The sequence below is a fragment of the Filicampus tigris genome, chromosome 7 (assembly GCF_054856515.1).
Source record: "Filicampus tigris isolate MCC_2025a chromosome 7, RoL_Ftig_1.0, whole genome shotgun sequence".
In the NCBI taxonomy this organism is placed as follows: domain Eukaryota; kingdom Metazoa; phylum Chordata; class Actinopteri; order Syngnathiformes; family Syngnathidae; genus Filicampus; species Filicampus tigris.
The window spans coordinates 7,220,375-7,241,694 of NC_141223.1; the positions used below are offsets into that span (position 1 = coordinate 7,220,375).

The 21,320-nt window shown below is 41.8% G+C and overlaps 3 protein-coding genes across 7 annotated transcripts in view; 1 reads left to right on the plus strand and 2 right to left on the minus strand.

Moving 5' to 3' along the window:
* Window positions 1–519: 519 nt before the first annotated feature.
* slc19a3b (solute carrier family 19 member 3b) lies at window positions 520–3,772 on the minus strand. The gene is made up of 8 exons (XM_086036256.1): window positions 3,623–3,772; window positions 3,346–3,525; window positions 2,945–3,110; window positions 2,439–2,766; window positions 2,148–2,299; window positions 1,119–1,311; window positions 902–1,043; window positions 520–685 (listed from the first exon to the last, which is right to left on the minus strand). The coding sequence occupies exons 1-8, from the start codon at window positions 3,770–3,772 to the stop codon at window positions 527–529; spliced, it is 1,470 nt and encodes a 489-aa protein (XP_085892382.1). The 3' UTR covers window positions 520–526.
* Window positions 3,773–4,122: 350 nt separating this feature from the next.
* daw1 (dynein assembly factor with WDR repeat domains 1) lies at window positions 4,123–12,504 on the plus strand. The gene is made up of 13 exons (XM_086035550.1): window positions 4,123–4,196; window positions 4,324–4,396; window positions 4,815–4,959; window positions 5,360–5,418; window positions 5,493–5,615; window positions 5,725–5,824; window positions 6,088–6,195; window positions 6,694–6,800; window positions 6,889–6,991; window positions 7,521–7,635; window positions 8,483–8,559; window positions 10,699–10,861; window positions 11,028–12,504. Exons 1-13 carry the CDS (start codon window positions 4,157–4,159, stop codon window positions 11,060–11,062), a joined length of 1,248 nt encoding a protein of 415 aa, XP_085891676.1. The 5' UTR covers window positions 4,123–4,156; the 3' UTR covers window positions 11,063–12,504.
* The window catches only part of sphkap (SPHK1 interactor, AKAP domain containing), a 73,691-nt gene continuing 64,367 nt past the window's right edge, over window positions 11,997–21,320 (minus strand). For 4 of the 5 annotated variants that reach the window (XM_086035546.1, XM_086035545.1, XM_086035548.1 and 1 more), the window contains 6 exons: window positions 17,206–20,539; window positions 14,757–14,918; window positions 13,987–14,070; window positions 13,440–13,489; window positions 13,030–13,211; window positions 11,997–12,954 (listed from right to left, as the gene is read on the minus strand). In XM_086035546.1, coding sequence (XP_085891672.1) covers window positions 12,808–12,954; window positions 13,030–13,211; window positions 13,440–13,489; window positions 13,987–14,070; window positions 14,757–14,918; window positions 17,206–20,539 — 3,959 coding nt within the window. In that variant the 3' untranslated portion in view covers window positions 11,997–12,807. The remainder of the gene's footprint in view (window positions 12,955–13,029; window positions 13,212–13,439; window positions 13,490–13,986; window positions 14,071–14,756; window positions 14,919–17,205; window positions 20,540–21,320) is intronic. The other variant, XM_086035549.1, reaches the window with a different exon arrangement.

A 21,320-nucleotide genomic window follows, 5' to 3' on the forward strand; every position in this document is an offset into this window, starting at 1 on the left:
CAAAAAAATGAAAATAAGTCAAAGACCTGATGTGCTAGAAAAAAAAGTAGACACTTTTGAAATCAGTGTCAAAAATAAGTTTATGGACGCAAAGCCACCTCTGATTAAAATTTACTGTTAATCAACTTGTATTTTTTGACTCCTATAGATGGCATTGTTGGTTTGAACGGGGTTAGAGAAATGGGAAGTCATTGTGCTTTCAGCCCTGTGTTGAACAAAGGGTGCCATCTATAGGGCTCAGTAAACACAACTGGTTCATGAAGCATCTTGAAGCTTCATTTCCCATCACTAAATAACATAAACCAAAAAAATTCTCATTTCAAAGAAATAAAAACTGTCCTTGAGACTACTATTCTGGGTTTCAATTTTGTTTTTTCACTGTTATTCAATAAAAGCATGTCATGTTTAATTGTTAAACATGTATATGGGAAACACACTGCTGTCAAAAGAGTCAAAATAAAATAACGCTGTAATAATTATCCACCCGTTCAATTACTATTACAATACATCAACTGGTTGACCTTGATCAGAAAAATTCATCATGTATCACCTCCGCAGTGATCTCCCGCTCCTTTTGCATGTTATCTGGTGGCTCTGGAGTGCTTCGCTTTGTACAAGCAGTGTAGGTCCCTCGAATCAAAAACAGCACAGAGATGACAGCATGGTAGATCCCGTAAATGATGAACTAGAGAGGGAGAAATATTTTTCACAGCACTGAACAAAAACAAAACTCCATTTTGGCTCTGTGTGCAATGGTACATGACAGCCACTAGGTGACAGTGTGTTTGCATCAGTGCCTCTCATTCTTGCATTGAATGATGCCATTTGAATACATGCCATGCATGTCTTCTTATTTTAGATGGATGAGTCTGCTTCTATTTTATTAGCCGTCCAAACATACCTGTGTCACAATGTCCAGTCCTAATGTAGATCCATCAACAACAATAAGTGTCATAACGGTCTGCAGCGAGAGGGCCACAAATGTGTTGATCCCGAATGTCAGAGCGTAGCACTCCATGGAGAGATTGGCGGCAATCTGAAATCTGAATTGCACTGTGGCTGTGACGTTTCATCTAAACTTTTTCAAGAACTCTGTTGTGTGGCTGCAGTCAACTTACGTTGTGATGGTGATGAGCAGCATGTAGCATGATTTAAATATGGCATAGCCGGCATAGCAGGCCCAGATATTGCTGGTGATTACTATCAGGAACACAGCGCCTGCACCAATGGCTGAAAACAAACCTAATGCCAGCTCTCCCCACACAGACCAGTTCACCTTGACGTAACCCACTGAGAAAGCTGCTGCAGCACCTGCCCCACAAAATAGAGACATGAATAGCATGGTTGCATGGTATGGCTATCCATTTAGCTAGCTATCTAGCTATATTGATGTCAACCAATTAGAGGACAGAAAAATTCAGACATCACTCTAAACCTGCATTAAGGCTGAGAGTGATTAATCTGAAATCGGATTGGTTAAAAAAAAAAAAAAACTGCCATTGCTAATAGTGTGTATGTGTCAGGGCCGCCAGCACTTGTGGCATTGACCCTGGGCAGATTTCATTGGCATGGTAACACAGAAGCCTAACTCTGAATGGAAAAAAAGACAATCCATCACACACATTAATGGAAGAGAATGTCTATGAAATGATGATAATAGTCCATTGAAATGAAATGAATACAATTTCATTTAAGTTGTAAATGTAGGTCAGTGCTTCTGATAGTGTTGAGGCCAGACGGAAGGCCTCATTGCACACCACTGTGTGCAACTCACAATTTTTGTATTCAACTCTTATGTAACCAAAGTCGAGTCAAAGTTAAGGCGTCATTGATTTTTTTTTTTTTTTTTTTTTCAGTACAGTACAACGGTCTCCTAACTTTTTTGTGCCGCACACATTTTTTTTGAAGAGACATATTTTGATGGAGTGATTAAAAATACAATTCACCATTACGCTGAATGTAGTTGTAATTAGCCCTGCGGTTGTTTCTTGCCAAAGAGGCAATACTGGAAGTGTTTTGATTTATGATGCATAAACTACTGAAATAAGTCTATCAACTGTCTATTTGCAATCTAATGATTGTATGGCTAAGTGCAGTTTGTTTGCAAAAGATGTACACGCACACTCATTCCAAAAAAACAGTCTTACCAACAAGAGAGCATGCAGCTTCTACACCACCATTGTAAACAGACGATGTGGCAGATGGCTCGATATGGTCCCACATTAGTTGGATGTAATTAACTATTTGTGTATATCCAGCTGTGGCCAGAGCCCACCACAGGGACCAATAGATCAAATCCCTGCATGTGGATCATTAGGAAAAAAAAATATGTTTATTGATGGTACCAAGTCACTGTAATGAAACAAGTTCAAATGATGTGAAATGTGTTGAATGGCACATGTGCATGCATGTAAGATGAGTGTAGATGGATAAAGAACAGAAGAAAATGCCTTGACGAGTAGGACTCCCTGAAGCTTTGCCAAAGTAAATGACCTGCGCCGAGCACATTTTTCCTGCTGCACCAGCCAGCGTTGTCATCACGCTCCGTCATCTGTTTCCCGGAGCTAGCGTCCTCCTCATCCAATGCCGTTTCATCAGGTCTGTCCGTTCTCCTCTGCACCTCCTGCTGGGACTGTCCGCCCAAAGCTGCTGTTTTTCTCCCTTTGAAGAATACGCTCCTCTGAGGCATCGGCAACCATAAGGAGATGAGAAAAGCCACGCTTACAACGCCCAGAGTGATGGCATTGATATAGAAGTAGTTCAACCCTGTTGATTAGAATTCATATTTTCATATCGCCAAAGCAAGGTGTCAAATAATTTAAGTTTCTTTCATAATTCCCTTTGCAGTGAATCATGCCGTAAAGATACATCTAAGTGTTTTTGATGTGCGTAAAATGAACCTAATCAACTTTTAGAAGTTCTATCGCAAGATTTGAAACACCACCTGCCGCTGAGACGAGAACTTGGCCCAGGCCGGCACCAATCGTGTACCCAAAAAGCATGGCGCTGCGAAGGTAGCTGGTGGCTCTCTGGTAATTCTCAAGGGGAATCACACTGTATATGTAGGAAAAGTAGGCCACCTCTGTCGCAGTCACAACAGCATAATGAATCTGAAAAGAAAGAGCTGTTTCAAAATGGCTGAAATGTAACCGGTGATAACTGTAATCCATCATCTTCAAAGTATTGGGAATGAGAGGTTGGATTCATTGACCCCTGTCGGCAGTCTCTCCCGGCCCCTTCGGCTGTGGGCAATTATTCTGGATTGCCTGCCCTGTTGCGAAATCTCTGATAAAGGGACGTAATTTACGATCATTGTCTGTAAAATATTTTTCATAACTTGCAAACCTCAAGGAAGACCATGGCAAGCAGTCCTGGGACAAAGCAGAGCAGAACATAATTGGAAACCAGAAAGAGCCCCTGCACCACAATGAGTGGCTTATATCTCAGAAAGTCAGTCATCAGGAAAACAGGGAAAAGGAAGGCCAGGTAGGAATATGTCCATATGGGAAATAGGTAGTTGGTCACCTAAGAGAAAACAATAAACAAGGAACACGATTGCTGGTGTCGTACTCTGGAGTGACACACACTGCTAGCTGGTGGGTGAGATCTCAGATCATCTTACCACTTCTTCAGAGATGTTCTTATAAGGTCCAATTAAGTATGGCGTGAGGAAAGGCTCTGCTATTCTGCAGTTGGCAAAAAAACCATAGAGTGACAAGACTGCAGTAGGGAAAGCCCAGTTTAAGGACTTCATCTTGACCCAGCAGCCCATGGTTTCCCCCCCCCAATAGAATCCCTCTGTCGTCTCGTTAGTCACCACCACTAGCTGGAATAATCTAATGAGTTAGATGTGCACGTGTCACGCTTTATGAGTTTAGACTTTCACCTGTTAGGAAACAGAATGATATCCGTGCAGACCAGTTCTGGAGTGAAGGCAAAAAGCATAACGTTTCTTTTTCGTTATATTAAAACGATTATTTGAATGAAATGTACTTGTCTTAATACAACATGAATTGTTGAGAGAGAAAAAAATTGCTTACATCACGCGTGGTTTTTATTTTATTTTTGAAAGTCCCGACTGAGCATGCGTCACGGCCACATGCAGACCGTTACCATAGCAACGGTTTGTTGACGGGACGTGGCTTGCTTGCGCAAAATGAGACTCAAGAGGTTTCTTCTCAGATATTACCCACCAGGTAACACAAATTATTATTCTTGAAAGTGAGTTGTGGCTCTCTTCATAGAAGATAAGCATACCAAAGTGTCGATAAGCTATCATTTTTATTAGCATTCAGTCTAATAATAACTTTTTTCTCCCATCAGGTATAATCCTGGAGTATGACAAAGCAGGGCTTCTGAGGACCAAATCAATCGACCTTTTGGATTTGACATTAGAGTACGTCCTTTGTTTATTACATATGCAGTATCATTTTCCATATACTTTATGTATTGGGTATTTGTTAAGTAATAGACTACATGTGTCAAAACAGACTAGTAAATACTGATTTAACTCTCTTTATTTAAGTAAACGCAAACAATACAGACAAAAACAACTTAAAATAGTTTTCTTTTTTATTATTATTACTTTGCATATATAGTGCTCACACTGAATTAGAAGGTAAAAGAAGGTAAAAATCACAAATCATCAAAACAATGTTCTCTTAGCTTTGCCTCCAGATTTGACAAATATTTTTTTAAAGTCAGAGTCTGGTTGTTTTATAGTAGCCTAATCATGATAATGACTGCATTTATTATACTTATGAAGTTGTTCTTTTATTTTTTTCATGCTGTTCTTTTATTTTTTTTTCATGCAGAACCAACCCAGATGAGTTATTAAAAGAGATCATGCAATCAGAGCCTCTGATCACAGAATCTCGAGCTGAGCAAGTAAAAAAGCTCATCATTCGACTCCAACAGAAACAGAACCAAGAGGACCACGACAGTTTCACTTTTTCCAAGGTTAGTCCATCTGCACGTCTGCCTGCCTGTCTGTCTGTTCCCCTTCCCCAATTCCCTCCCACCCTTCTATCCATCCAAATCCAAACAAAAGACTTGGCTTCACAGGATAAATACGTGCATGCTTCAGCCAGAACCCAGACCTAAATTCATTGTTCAAGAGATTCACAGGTTTGGAGTGATTACCAAGCAAAGTTGTGCCGTGTTGATAGATTCTTGCCCAATTAAGACTAATGTTGTTATTAAAGCAAGATAACGTTAACTAAATATTTCTATTTGGGTGTGGCCACATGTAACCTGTGTATTGTATGTGCTGTATATATTGTTTTACAAGTGCTCCCAAAAAAAAAGGGTTAAAGTTGAAGAAATTCCTGCATATGCACTTTTTATGTCGTTTTTACAGGAGCTGAAGGCACACATACTGCCTCTGACTAATGTCGCATTTGACAAATCGGGGTCAAGGTGATGCGCAAAATTCTGCCGCCTCATGAAAATCTCCTGTGTTTGTTGCTATCATCATCTTGTTCTCTCTGCAGGTTTCTAACTGGGAGCTACGACAGAACATGTCGTATTTGGGACACCGCCTCGGGCACTGAGCTGCACACACTGGAGGGTCACCGAAACGTGGTGTATGCCATCGCATTCAACAACCCCTTCGGGTACTCAGCTTATCTAGCATTGTGATGCAGTATGTGAGAGGCGGAATTATTGCCAACTCTTCTAATGAGTTTCCACATTTAAGTGCAATTCTGTCTTCATGCAATTTAGAGACAAGATTGCCACTGGTTCTTTTGATAAGACCTGTAAGCTGTGGTGCGCTGAGACGGGCAAATGCTTCTATACGTTTCGAGGCCACATGGCTGAAATAGTGAGTATTTCGTTCTGTTTTGAACCAAAAAAATGTTAGCAGTAATCATTTGACATACTGAGACTATATCACAGATATCTTACCCTTACCTTGAAGTGCATTTAAGGCAGGCAACACACATTGTTTACACCTCAGCGGATGCTGGCTGTTTCATCAGCTCTAACTCTTGCTGTGTTACATTCAGTCCGAGACAAGAGAGTCTCTGAGAAGTATTTCCTCTAGGATCCAACTGTAAGTGTGATAAGAAAATGTGTTTTGTGTAGGTGTGTCTGGCGTTCAACCCTCAGAGTACGCTCGTGGCCACAGGCAGCATGGATGCCACCGCCAAGCTGTGGGAAGTGGCGACTGGGTGGGAGGTGGCCACTCTCACGGTGAGTCATCTTTTCTTTTTCCTCTCGCTTTCCTAGCGTTAGGCTTTTGGTACATCAATACAATTCTCCTGCGCCATTGTAAATTGAACCCTGTTACACCTGCAAGCAGTCCCTCTCAACCTCACACAGCCACTTATGATCTGAGTATCATTGTTAGATTTTAATAACGCAAAGAAATCTATTCAGAGGGGAAATGCCGTATCGGGAATGTGCTGCTTTTGCTGCTCTCACCATGAGAACAATCAATTTTACGGACAGAAGTCAATTAACTCATTCACTGCCATTGACGAATGTACTTGTCTTTTTCACAGTCCAGCCATCCCAGGAATGATATGTTTTGCAATTTTTTTCTAACGTTAAGGTGAAAGAGGGTCGGAAAATGTCTGGCAGCGAATGAGCTAAGCTGTTATTTGAAATGTATTTATTTCAAGCAAAAAGAATCAACCCTTATTGGTTGTTAAAGTGTTTTGTAAATCTCTCTGCTTGATTGTATTCAAGGGCCATACCGCAGAGGTCCTCTCCTTGTGCTTTAACTCACTCGGCAGTCAGCTTGTGACTGGCTCCTTTGACCACACCGTTATTATTTGGGATGTCGCTTCAGGAAGGTCAGACACGCTTGCTGCGACACGGTCATGCACCATCGTGGGCAAGAGCGCACCGCTGACCCACGACTGTTTCCTCTTGTATACTAAGGCGTGTCTACACGTTGATGGGCCACCAGGCAGAGATCAGCAATGTGCAGTTTAACTGGGATTGCTCACTTATAGTCACAGGCTCCATGGATAAAACGGCCAAGGTGAGAAAATGGATATTCTGCTATTTAGTGATTGTTTAAAGAAATAACAACATACAAGGATATTTCACCAGGGCTCGAAATAAGTGGTTTCGTATCGCAGTTTGCGAGGGCAAGACTGAGAATCACAGATTTTTTTTTTTTTTTTTTAGTACCCGTTTATAGGCCGGTCCGCCTCTACTTTTAAAGGGCCGAGTCCGACTAAACTTTCACTCGCAAGATTAGATAACTTCCCTTTACACAAAAAAACAAAAATGTGTCATAATAATCTATGAAATTACTATGGGGATAACGCTTCAAATTTTGAGAATGGATCAGAGCAAATCTGGAGAATGCATAATGCATGAGAACATATAAACTTGGCATTTGAAGGATGATTTTGGGGGTGCGTATAATAGACGAGCGTGCATTATACTCAAGAAATTACGGTAATGCAATGGAAGCACTTTACCATTAGATTTCTACTTATGTCTTAATTTTACTGTTAAACGGTGTTTACAGTGACTATATTGTGCTGCAATTATTTTTTCAGATTTGGAATGCTGGCAATGGCAATTGTGTGGCCACCCTCATTGGACACAAAGAGGAGGTGTTGGATGTGTGTTTTGATTTACGGGGGCAACTCATTGCTACAGCCTCTGCTGATGGTGAGACCCTTCGGTGTTGTGTTAAACTGCATTGTTTTAGCACACACTAATGAGATGTATTTACAGTCCTGAAAAAAAAAATTAGACCACCTTGTTTTCTTCCATTTCTTGTTCATTTTAACACCATGTACCACTTAACGTTTATCATGTGACTAATAGAAAACATAGAATGCCTAAAACAATGTGTTGCTCAGTATGTCATATAATTTGCTCTTCAATTGAATTCTTATGAGTTATTATTTGTTGTCATCATTATTTTTTCCAAGCAAATACCTTCAGTTGTACATGGCATTTAAAATGTATAAGAATCTGAAGAAAGACGCGTGATCATAAGTGGCTTCCGCTCGAATAAAAGCGGTGTCCCAGATAATCTATTTGAATAAAGAATTATGCACCTCAAGTAGATTCCTTTTTTCATTACAGGATAAAAAAAATGGTGGTGTCACTCAGTGATACAATTAACTTAAAAATGACACATGATTCCTCCATCAATTTCACAGCATGGTACCTGCACATAAGATGAAGCTTAAAGTGGTCTTCAAAGAGAGCGTGTTGAGCATTCTCCAACAAAAGCTGCTAAACATTTCACCGTTGACTATAAAGAATGATATCATAGATTAAGTTAGACTACATCAATCTAATGATTGCTTGTCTTTGGACATACACGACCAGTTAAAACTTTGGACGTGGTTCCTTAACATGAGAAGATTTGTCCAAAGTATTGACTAGTGGTGTGTACTGGTTCTTTTTTAGTAAAGAACATTTTTGTAAAGGACCTTTTTGGACTACTCACCGATCTCATTGCATGCACATTGGCGAATGCTGATCCTATTTTATTTTTTTTCAGGCACAGCCAGAGTGTTCAGTGCAACCACACACCATTCTCTGACAACATTGGAAGGCCATGAGGGAGAGATTTCTAAGGTAAGAAATGCACAATGCTGTTGACAGGAAGGTATGGAGGAATTCCTTTCCTTCTTTCTTTCTTTCTTTCTTTCTTTCTTTCTTTCTTTCTTTCTGGCCTTATACTGTGTGCTTATAGTTGGTGTCACTCAAAACCCTTTCATCAGTACCAACTGTTGGAAGCCTTTCATTTTTGTGCTCAAATCATAATAGTTGCCACAAGGAGGCGCTCAATCAAAACTCAAAATCTAGGCCGGTTTTGTGTCACACAAATATATCATTCTGTTGTAACAATTGAAAAAAAAAGAGCGAAATTAAATTGAGGGAAACTATATAATTTCCCATGGCGCACACTTGATGATTTCTCACATTAGTGTGTGTTTGGGAGTCACTGAATGCATGTGAGATCAAGTGAGTTGTCTTCATTGTCACACTACCTCCACCGTGCCACGCATGACTAGGGCAGAAATGATTTTGCTGTGTTTACATAATATCTTACCCATACCTGCACTGTAGCTAACTGTTTGCTTTCTTTTAGTTTCTCTTTTTCAAATTTCATAACAAAAGACAGTTTCTTGGGCACATGGGTGATATCGACAAAATGAATAATGCACGGCTGGTTCGAACTAGAAACATTACACAAGGCCTCATGAAATATGAACAAACATTCAATATTGAATTATTCACCACTTGTGTTTGGGACTCTATGAGAAATCCTCACCAGGATCACAGCTAACAGGTTTTTTTGAGCTTTTGCAATTGTGCAACTTTAAGCCTCAATCCGTGGCTCCAACTCTCCTGGACTGCTGTAAATAGACATTTAATTGTAAACATGCTGATGTTGAAGTGGGAGGACAAGAGGCCTGGTTCCAGGCTGTTGGTATGCTCAGTGTGTCCAGTCGAGGAGCTTGGCAAGTCAGTATAAATTTGCGTATGTTTTTTTTCAATTGTCCGTTGTTATGCTTCTGCAGGAAATACTTGAGGTAATACTCTTATAGCCTCGTCTTTCCCCTCACATAATGTAGAGGAAAGGTCAACTGCCTTTTATAGTGGTTGCTGTTTTTAAGCACAAGTAAATGAATGCACCGGAGTGGTCTGGGTGAGAAGGTCCCTCTGTTTATCTGTCAGTTATAAATAGACTGGTGGGGGATCAATCCAGAGGATTATGACTCTTATCTGTCTTTAACAGGACACCTTTTCTACCTTCCACAATGCTTTTTAACTGTGACTTTTTCCTATTTTTATTTGTCCTAGTCCCCTTTTTCTGTCTGTGCACCTGCCCTTTTAGTTTTTTCTACTTATACTTTTCTACTTATATCAATCACTGTTTAGAGCGGGGGTGTCAAACTCATTTTTGTCGCAGGACACATAGTTGTGGGGTCTCTCGGAGGGCCGTTACAACTGTATCAACCCATACAAATGTATGATCGCCTTGTATTATCACATACCGTATACCTAACAAATTGATGGATAACTAGTTTTGAAATCAGACGCCAGTAAATAGTTTGTTCAACTGTTTTTCAATGTATTTTAAAGGAGGCATTTGGAACAGATGCTTGCAATATCTCATATGTTGTGTTAACGGTGAAGGCAATTTCAAAGAAACACATCAAGTCATTACACATGATTTGCCTTAGCGGGCCACATAAAAAGATATCGCAAGCCGTATCTGGCCCCCAGGCCTTGAGTTTGACACCTGTGGTTTAGAGTAAAATGATTTTTTTTAATAGTCTCCATTACTACTTTTATTTTGCATTCATTTCCATCTTCTCCCTCTGGCCTTATTTTAAGTCACATCCTAGACATTTTCCATTTCCTGTCTGGGTTTACTCCTTGGTGCTCTATTTATGTCTCTAATAAAACCATACTTAAATTTTCATGGGTATCTAGGGAAGCGCTATTTAATCATCTCTTCCGTCTTGTCCCTTCTGTGTATGATATAAAACCATTCAGAGGACGACACGCCTGTGTCTAACACAATTGTCTTTGAGCGTGATTTTCCAAATGGTCTCTATCCTTCTTAAGTATTTAAAGTAAAATTCCTCCTATGGGATATTGAAAGTGTTCAATACTGTTCACCTCCTTTTGTCCTTTTAACTACCTCTGCTTGAATCTTTTATTCAGTTTACACTGACTGAATGACTAGGCCCCTCTTGTTAGATCTGCTTCAGTCCTCAGGGCAGCAGGGTTCTGACTGCCAGCTCAGATAAAACTGCTCGCTTATGGGATGTCCAGTCCGGAGTCTGTCTTCAGGTCCTACAGGGCCACACTGACGAGATCTTCTCCTGCGCATTTAACTACGAAGGCGACACCATCATCACAGGTACAGCACACCCACAAATGTCCTACATTTGGCAAGCATTCACTTGTCTGATGACGACCGTTGCCTTGAGCGGCGAATCAAGCAGTCCTTGCTAGCCCGTCACAAATTGTTAATTGCACATGTCCCAGCTGTGCAGCCACCTGCTCGTGTTTGTGTTCGACTGCAGGCAGCAAGGATAACACGTGCCGGATCTGGTGCTGACCCTTCGCGGGAGCCAGTTGACGTCCACATGTCACAACACTCCCAATTGCGCATATATGCTGCTGTAGACAGCTTCATTTGAGGATGAGCAGCTCAATGACAGGCATTGTTGACAGTATCTGTGTGACATTGAAATGTTCATGCTGGTGTTTGCCACTCATTTTCAGTCTTGTGATCTTCTGGTTGCAATTCTTGATGTAAATCCTCAGCTTTTTCTCTTGACCATTCTATTTGTATCAATCAAAGAAGGATCCCCCTTCCCCCCCTCTTGAGCTCAAGGTCATATTGTTGTTTCCACCCTACTATGCTAAAGTAGCTTAAGCTAATTTCCGCCAAGATTTAACTTTCGGCATGGAGTGCACAGATATGAGACTTACAGACTTATGTGTGCGCTCAGGGAGACCATAAAGATGATTGGAAGTTTGTTTTGTGTCATCTGAGAGTACAATTGCAACCTCAAATTTGCTGTTTTACTGATTGCTGCTCTGTTTGACATCTTTCCACTTTGTAATGCACTTTCAAAGTCTTAACATCGGAATGCTTTCATTAGAATGAGGACTTTATGGAGGAGACACATGTATTTTTGGATGCTTTTCCGTTTGAAACTCGTGCTAAGAAATCGAACGTGTCCCAATGACAATCTCAACATCCTTTTACTCAAAAGTCAAATGCTCCTGAAGTCTTGCACTTTGGTGTTCAACCAAATATTTCTGGAAAATTTTGCTCGCACAAAAACTCAAGCGGTAAAGCTAGCATAGATCATCAAATAAGTTCGTCGTTTGTAGTTTTACAAATGTGGGGTTGACTCATTTACACATTCTGACTGCTAAGCCTTCGTCTTGCGTCTTCAGTTGGTGAGCAATTTCATTTTAGATGAGTCTTTTGTCTTAGTGCCAAATAGATAATTACAGAAGGGGATGTCAGAGGTCATAGATTTGCTTCACATCACAGGATTTTTTTTTATTGATGTCAAAAGATAAATACATTCACTTATATATAATGACACTTGACAGCTGAATCTTGTGCTTCTGTTAACACAAGAGTACCACAAAAAAAGTGAAACAAACACACCAATTTCACATACAAATTCAACATTACGAACCTTACTTGGTCTTCCTGACCATAAATGCTAGAGTCCATAACTCCAAGGTCCTGCAGGTCCAAACGGTCAATATATACAAGACAACAATCTAAGATCTGCTCTCAAGTCACATATTAGATCTTAAAACAAAACTTTAAGATCACAACAAGGACGTTTTGTTAGCTAATGAAAACAAACAGCATAATGTGCATTTTCTTTTCAATTTAAATGAATGCGTGACGCGATCTTATGTAAACAGCCATGTCCTTCAAACCGGTAAGAAGCCTACTGAACAGGAACGGTGCACCTGATATTCCTATTATCTAATGGTACATTTTGAAATAAATGAACCAATGCATTATTTGGTTGTGAAAATCTGTAAATATACTGTAATTACTGTGTCTTGGAGCAGTTGAAACCTGCTAACTATAATCTCTTAATGGCTTGTTCACTCCCAATAGGAATGGCCAACCCGTGTTCCTTTGGGGTGTATGTGAGCAGTGACAGAGAGAAAACAAAACCTCTGTGGACAGAAGGTGACAGCAGTGAGGGGAGGAGCATTTGTCAAGTTGGCTGATCACTTTGTGCTCTCGGCTTTGGAAGCAGACAAGTGTGAGGAAGTGAGCATGCAAACTTGTATGCAGACTGGGGAAACGAATCCACTTCACAGGACTTCTAAGAGCCAGTCAAACAGGCTAGACAGAGACTCGTCCTCACTCTCCTCATGAAGTTTACAGAACTGAACCACAGCACTGAACAAGTCCGCAATCCGCCACGACTTCTGGGACATCAGATGAACAACCTTCTGTAACTGAGACAACAGATGCGCCAACGTCAAATGTACAGTAACAAACGATTGTTTCGGCAGACAAGGAAGGTTACAGACCATGGCAACCCTTTTTTCTTTGGACTTCTTGAAGTAGAGAGCTGGAAGGCCCAGCTCTGAAGCAGCAATCCACTGCAGAGCCATTGTCACCTCCGAGTCCATGCAGTCCGCTTGCAGGTCACAGTTGACTACGAGGAGCTCCCTAACATGACCGCCACCTGCTGTCCTGGCTGAGCCTCTCTCTGAAATGTCAGTCATAAATTAGTCACAGCAATTCCCTAGTAGGATCTTTGAATCATATTTACAGTCGGTCTCCGGTTCACCAACTGAGGTAAAGGCAACACACAGTGAATGAATCGGAGGGTTAATCCTAGAAAGCAAACACATCCAGTCCAGCTCTAATCTAACCTTCTGCATTTTTGAGGAACAAAGCGTCCATAAGAAGTTTTCAACACCAAGTTTGTACTTACCTAAGTAACTGTCTTTGGTTGCTGACTGGTCACCTTTCTCTGACCCTGCACTGCGAACACAAAAGAAACCAGCCTAAACAAAGTAGTCTTAGTCAAGGTAGTTTTCTAGTAAAATACAACCAACAGCAGCCAGTAGAAGTTGTATAGACAAAGCTACATCAATGAACATTGCTTTTCAAAACCATGACTTTGACTTTGGACTTCAGGACTGCAGGACTGATGAACTATAATAGCAACGGAGCAACTTTCCGCATAACTCATACTTAGTGAGTGATTTGAAGTGGATTGAAAAAAAGTAGATAAACTCATCAGTTCAGGACAATGACATTATGCCACCATCTGCATTCAGAGTATGCTCTGTCCTGAGACTACTTGGGTCATGTTTAATCATTTTTAGTTTAACATCAAGACAAACAGTTAAAAATCATTTCGTAATGAATTATTAGAGGATACAGTTCCTTAAAGAGGAAGTTGAATGAAAAGATGGGCATCCGTCAGAGGCAGATAGACGGACCGGTCCGTTATATAGCCCAGCTCTGACAGTTACCTTATTTCTATGCTATGAGATGGCACATCAGTGAAAGTCTCGAGATCGGCCATGCCAACGCTTGAGCCGCTACTGGTCCCATTCCTGTAAAGCATTATGGAAACAAAAGGACAACGTTTACATCTTAGTTCCACTCATCCTGCCTCATCACTGACGACAATATGCAGTTGGTGAAATCATACTGCCAGTTAGCTGAAGATTTCCATGCATACAGCAGTTGCAGCAGAATCTAACACTCATTATTGGACAGCTGGTGATATTTGAAGCCTGTCTGAAAATGAGATTTGGAGATAGTTGCCGTGGAATTGATGGACGAGCCGGGCTGGTAACCATGCCATTGTGTGGCATGGTTTGGACATGACGTGTTAAAATAAAACTGCTGATGGAGAAGTTGGACAGAGCGACGTGTGGTATGACGGTGGGTGCAATTGAGTAAACATCACAAGAAATAATTCTCACGGAACACAGAAAGCCAAGGACGATCAGCGATTGGCCATCAAGCAAGAGGCTTTTGGTTTGACAAGTCAGACGTTCTCCAACGACGAAAGCTGAGCACTATTGAAGGTGGGTCACGCCTTGTACAGGGACTTTGTGGAACTCGCTGTCCGAGCAAGCTGGCATGAAATCAGCAGCAGCAGCGTAAAGCAGGGAGTAAATTTAGGGTTGCCACAAGGGAGCACAAGAGTCAGCAGCGATGGGCCAATGACAGTGAGGTGACAGTAGGAGCAGCAGCTTGTATTAGCATTTATCGGGAAGCAGCAGTTACTGACCCCTCACTCAGCTGGACAAAACTACTGGTCTCATCGGGGGGGTCATCCTCCGTGTTTATGTGGGACCAGCTTCCCATGCTCTCTTCACTGCTAGCGCTCATTGAACGCGTGTCCCTCTTCACTACTTTCGCCGCAACCACGGCTGACCTGTCCCTTTCGCTGCTGAGAGAGCAAAATTGATCATAGATTAAAGTACCTTGGTGCCCTGATGTCTTCCCAGTGTGCATTACACAAAAAGGTAGCTAATTCATCAGCATATTTAACGCCTCAACAAACTCCCATTTCCTCCAAGGGTATACCTGTATTTTCAGTGCTTTCTAGCAAACAGATCAAATTAACTAAATCAAACGATAGAGGGATGTCAACCTTGACAATGCAGGGGAGAAATCAACTGTTATGGTCTCTGAGTGACTGTGTGTCACTCTTTCGTTCGGGACGGAGACTGACTCAGATTGCATGACTTATTGCGCAACACAAACAGGAGCATGTTTCCACCCTTAATTCATTATTCAGCACATATTAATTTGAGGATTAGCATTCCATTAAAATTGTCAAAATATCTCAACCAATGCTCTCTATAGACTGTAGTGTAAAAGCCACTCACTGTTTGTTAGTGTTGTGTTTAGCAATGCAGTAATGTAATACAATACAATTTTATTTATATAGCGCATTTCACAACAGCTACAGTTGTAACAAAGCACTTTACATACAACAACAAAATAGCCATAATGCAACAACTAGTTTTGAAATCAGAAGCCTCTAAAAAAAATGTCAACTACTGTATTTTTCAATTCATATTAAATGGGGGAGTGGTTCAAAAAAAGTATCATGAGGTCGACACATGATTTGCCTTCGCAGGTCACAACAAATGATCTGGTGGGCCAGATCTGACCCATGTGCATTGAGTTTTGACACCTGCGTTTTAAACCATCAAAAATTTGTTACTTTAGCATAGCTGTCAAACATATAAAAACAACGTTCAACAAGACTCAGATGTATACATTCTCTCCGTTCTGTGGGGTTTAGCTTTAACTTAGTTTGTTAACTGTCGCCTTATTGTTGGAAGCATCAATCAACTCCACCTGTGTCACATTATTGCCATTGTCAGGCTTATGTGTGCACTTCAGAGGGGGAATCTTAGTGTGTGTAATATTTCCATCTATCCATCCATGCAGCATATGAAACAGTGCGCTCAACTCAAAATGTGCACTTGTGAAAAAGATTACTTAAAACAAAACTATTGGTGGCCTGATACTTTTGCACAGTACAATACTGTATGTTTTTTTTCTTTCTCTAACTACATTCATTAGCACCTCTTTTCAGGTTCATTTGAGACTGAGATGCACAAAGTATAGTGACATCCTTCATTAACTGCAAAACATTAAAATGCTGTTAAAACATCTGTCTATGCCCCATTACCTCTTTGGGAAGCCATTCAGAAACACTGTTGGGTTTTTTTGTATTTTGTAACTGTAGCTGTCCTTGTCTTTCAAAAGATGAAATGAGCTAAATTGCTTTATTACAAGAGCTCGGACTTGCACCCAAAATCCTGATTCGTTTTTATATATTTTGTATGTGTTGACAGTTACGAATGACTTTTAAATGGAATTGAGTCATTGCACTTTTCCAAAAGAAAACAAGTCATTGTCCAAATGAAAAATCCAATTTGGTCAAAGTGGTAATTGGTAATGGAGTGCACTGAAAAGCACTTTATCTACAGTGCTGTACACAGTTCCCAAAGCGATTTACAAAGCCTGACAATCACTTATTTGAAAACGTATTTTTATTCAACCAGCGAGTATGGCTTTAGATGTGGCAGCCACCAGCATACAACCACTTCTAACTCTGTTTAAGTTTTTCCTTTCAGTTTAAAATGTACTTAACCAGGGTCCTGACTGTATAGTAGCCAAAGGGAGAATCTGGATCGTTATTGCGCCTCTCGGTGTTGTCAATAATAAATCCTCCTTGCTGCAGCTTAGCTGCATCCTATAGCTAAGATAGCTAGCTGTAATTGGCTAAACACCCTTCGTTTGTTGCTGTGCGTGACGGAGTGAGAGAGTGCGGCAGCAAACCAATGACAAAGGCATTGATACACTGCTGAGATTGGCCTGATTACTGCTTAGCAGTTTATTTAATGTTCATTAGCTTGCTAACTATTTCCATAGACGTGCATACACTTCCAAGTGTATCGTTCAAAAGGAGCCCGCCTTCCTCCACACGACGCAAGTGTCAGTGTGGTACAGTGTCCATTGGAGTGTGACTCCAACCATGTAAATGTTCGTCAAGCTGTAGAGACTGCTTCATTTTATTTTACATTATTTCTTCAGTGTGCTTGCTATTAGATCAAATGTTTAAAAAATAATCAGCCTCTCAATACCACACTTATTCATGTACATTTCTTCACATTCTTTTATAATGTGTTTTTCACACTAAAGGTTTCATCTCCTACCTGTTGGCGTTGGCTGTAATCCTCTCAGTACGCTTGGTACCTGCCATCTCTGGTGGTCGATCCAGAGGTCCATCTCTCCTTTCATGGGCATCCCCCTCAATGTGGATCACTGGCACATCCCTGGGGGCTCTTAAACGGGACGTAATGCTGTCACCTGCCCCTGATATAAACCCACTTTGTTCTTGACTTGACCTACCACGACTACAGTTTAAATGGGATTGTTTGAACCCCCTCCTTCTCTCACCAACAGGCATGTGTACTTGGGAGTGTGGCCCATTCGTGCTCCCAGCAACCTCTTGCTGATCGCCAGCAGATGATTTGCCAATTTCTACAATGTCAGCTGCCAGGCGGTTGGCAAATTGCTGTACGACATGTGGCTGGGAGTCTCCCGCAGTCTCCAGGTCGATACTGTCCTCTGGATTATCAATGATCTTGTTCTTTCGCATCAAAGACTCAATAGAACTGGACCAGGTATCGTGGATCAGCATATCAGTGATCTGGTCAGTCTTACCTCTTTGATAGAGACATGAGTCTGACTTGCACAGTCCTGTTGCTGCAACTGAGTTGGTTGGGTAGATATTCAGTGTATCTCCATGCACATTTCGGGCAAACCCATCAAATGAATTGGCCTTAATGGGTGAGTTGACGGTCAGTCTTGAATCTGAAGAGCGCCTGTCTGGGACTGATGATTGTCGTATGCAAAAGGGAGTCCTTGGAGATGGCGGGAACAAGCTGTTGCTCCAGTCTTTAGTCTTAGTAATGCCGTACTCTTTGTTTTCTTTATCCATGTCCCGGAGCATAAACCTGTAGAACTCCTCTGTGATGCTCTCAGTGCTGGACTGTTTGGACAGGCAGGATGTAGTCCTGACATTGAGGTGACCATTTTTCTTGGATGCAGCCTGTTGCACAGCTGCAGCCAGGATGCTGCTGGCATTTTTCCCTGCATAATAGTCCAGAAGAAGGTCAAAGCCTCTGCCCTCAGTCTCCATCTGGTTTACCATGAACCGTGAAAATTCATCTGTGATGCTCTCACAACTTGACTGCTTGGAAATTGAGCTACCGCGACTCAGGTTCTGGCCTAAACGACTACCAGGGCCCAGGGTATTTGGTGTACCCGAGGGGTCTGCATCTTCCTCTGGAATGCTTTCATAACTAGAGGCCTTCCCACGGCTCCACCTCTCACACTGCAATCTGCTACGTGGCTGGCCTGTTTTGGACGTGTCCACCACGTTAAGCTCTGGGCAGTTCATGATCCGGGCAGTGACTTCCGAGGCAAAAAGGGCAAATGGGTCCTGCGATTCATCAGGGTTGACGGACTCTTCTACCACACGGTTCACCAGGCGCTCCATCAACTCTGGTTGCTCCTCTGTTTTCTTTTTGATCTCACTGAGGCGTGGTGCTCGATGTTTCTTTGAGGAGACATTGTTGCTTTGACCCTCTTTCCTTCTGAATACAGTTCTGCAAGCAGGGATAAAGAAAGCCTCTGGGCCCTCTGTAGATGTCCCTTTAAGGGCACAGAACCAGGGCTGCTTTCCAGTTGAATTTTCAAGACATATGGCAGCTAGCTCTGTGGCCATAGACACCACTGTGGCAGCCAAGTCATCGGCATAGCAAGTAATGGGTGTCCTGCTCTCTGAGTCCATTCTCCAAGAGAAGAGTGAACTGCAAGAGTTGACTGAAGATTGTGGGGTGAGAGAAGACTGTCTGCTGTCATTCCCTGTCACAAATCGGCCCCGCCTCTCTGTGCAATGAACAGGGATTTCATTGAAGGGGACTCTGACAGCAGTTGTGTCCTGGTGGCCAGACCAGTCTTTTGTATGTACAGCAGACCTTGACTGACTTTGTGCAAAGCATGAGGGCTGTGGTTGCTCTTTGCTGTAAGCTGTATGAAGAGATGCACTGACATCACTTTCTTCAAGTACATTTGTGCTAATTCCAGGAACCATGGTAATTCTATCTGTGCTTTGACACATTCCACTATGTTTGTCAGTGTTAGTGGGTTGCCTATAACTTGCCAAACCCTGTAAATGACTTAATGGATCATTTCTTCCCTTTGTGGGAACATGCTGCTTGCAACAAGTATCAAGGTCCTGCATCTCAAATGTTTCTTTATCACTTCTTGAAATGTGACTAATCTTTTTTTGTGCCTGGCAAAGTATCTCAAACAGCAAGTTGTTTACACTGTCCTGCAGAAGAACCTGGAGGCTTGGTGCATCTTTCCCAGTCCCCTCCAGTTCTTTTTTCTTTTTGGCTTTTTCTAAAGCATGCTTAAAAAGACTGTCGGCCACCTCATCGATTAATTCACTCACCTCTCTTTCTTCAGTGTACAATTTTTTCGGGCAAGTAATGCCATCAACTATCTTGTTATGTGTGGACTCCAAGAGGTCAGCTACAGTCCGGAAGCCATGTGGATAGGTCAGCACCTCAGATGCTTCCCTATGAAGGACTTCAGCAATGTTTGCACGGAACGTTTCAACACTGGTACCTTCTGCAACACTACAATGTAACGTGAAGGCTGCAGATGTTTGGGCAGCAGCTATTAAACCCTGTGATGTTGTGTAAACTGCACTTAAATCTCTGTCACTATTGCCACAATCCCCTGACATCTCTGTAAGCTCCAATGCTGCAACAGCACCAGCAACCTGAGCCATACCGCACAAGGCTGAGGAGAAGGAGTAGTCACCTTTCTCCTCCGGTTTCTCTAGCTCCTCTCCTGTGTCTTCTTCTAAAGTGGAATCCTGGGCGAGATGTCCTGCTAGCTGTGGAGAAGTTATGGTGCCAATAACATTGGCAGCACAGGCCAAAGCCACCTCAACAGGTTTAGATGGAAGTCCTCCGTTGTGGTGAGGAATGTGAGCTTTGTTTTCTGGTATATCAATGGCTTTGGTGGTAATATCCTGGTGGGACACATTTAACACCTGATTCTCTGGCCACTCTGCAGTTCCATCTGCACTGTCTGGGCTTTGAACAATGACAATTTTGGGGAGTTCAAAGGAGCAGGTGTGCTGTTGGGATGGCTGTTTTCTTTGTGTGAGTGCAGTGTTGGAGTGGCATCGAGAGTGTGACATACTGACTGCAGCCTCAGAGATAAAGGAGGTTTCATCTTGAGAAAGGCGTATGAAGGCATCTTGCAGTACTGACTCTGCCAGATTGGTGGCGTAGTGGCCAGCTGATTCCTTCGTGTCTCGGCTGACCCGCTGTTGTGCTTCCCTTTTCACTTCTGCATCCTCCCTGCTCTGATGATGAGCCAGCTGTCCCCTCTGACCCGTGACACTACCATTGTGTTTCTGTGCAACCTCTACCAAGCTCTCTGACTGTTCACCAACATCTGCCTCTGTAGAGAGAAAGAAAGAGAGTGATAGAATAGGGAAAGGCCAGCAGATGTCCAACATTACATTACATTTCGGGAGGTATGACTTAACAATATGTTCAATATGTATTATTCTGGTTGTAGTCCACAGTGGTGTAGAACTGTAAACAGTCCGGTCAGGGTATAACAATTAGTATACAAATTGTTTCTGTCAACAGATTTCACTGACAAGACCTAGCGCATAATGACAAAAATATTGTTGTGTAACAATTTGTTTTACACTATCAAGTAAAATGAGGAACTACTTTGGCTTTCTCTTGTTTGCATACAATTTTTGAATTTTGAGGTGCTGACATTTTCTTATACGTGTATATGTAACCAGCTTTTCAAGTGAAAAATGGCATGACTTTGGAATGTGTCCAATGATACGATACATCTAAATATTTCTTCCTTAACTTACCCATCCTAAATTGTCATGTTCAGAAGGGAGTTATTTTATTTATGTAAATGGACAGTGTCATTGAAATAAAACAAAAAACAGCAGAACAGCACATCTGTCTCACAGTCCAGAGGTTCTGGGCTCAAATCTCAAGTGTGGAATTTGGACGTTCATAGTTTGGATGGGTGTTTGTCTATATGTCCCCACAACCAGTTGTGGTTGTGGGGACATATCAGTCCAGGGTGTAGCCTGCCTCTCACCAAAAGTCATCTAGGATAGGCTCCAGTTACCCGCGACGAGGGCAAGTGGTAAAGAAAATGGATGGATGGATGGAAGACAAAAACACACTAATGGTGTTAAAAAGTG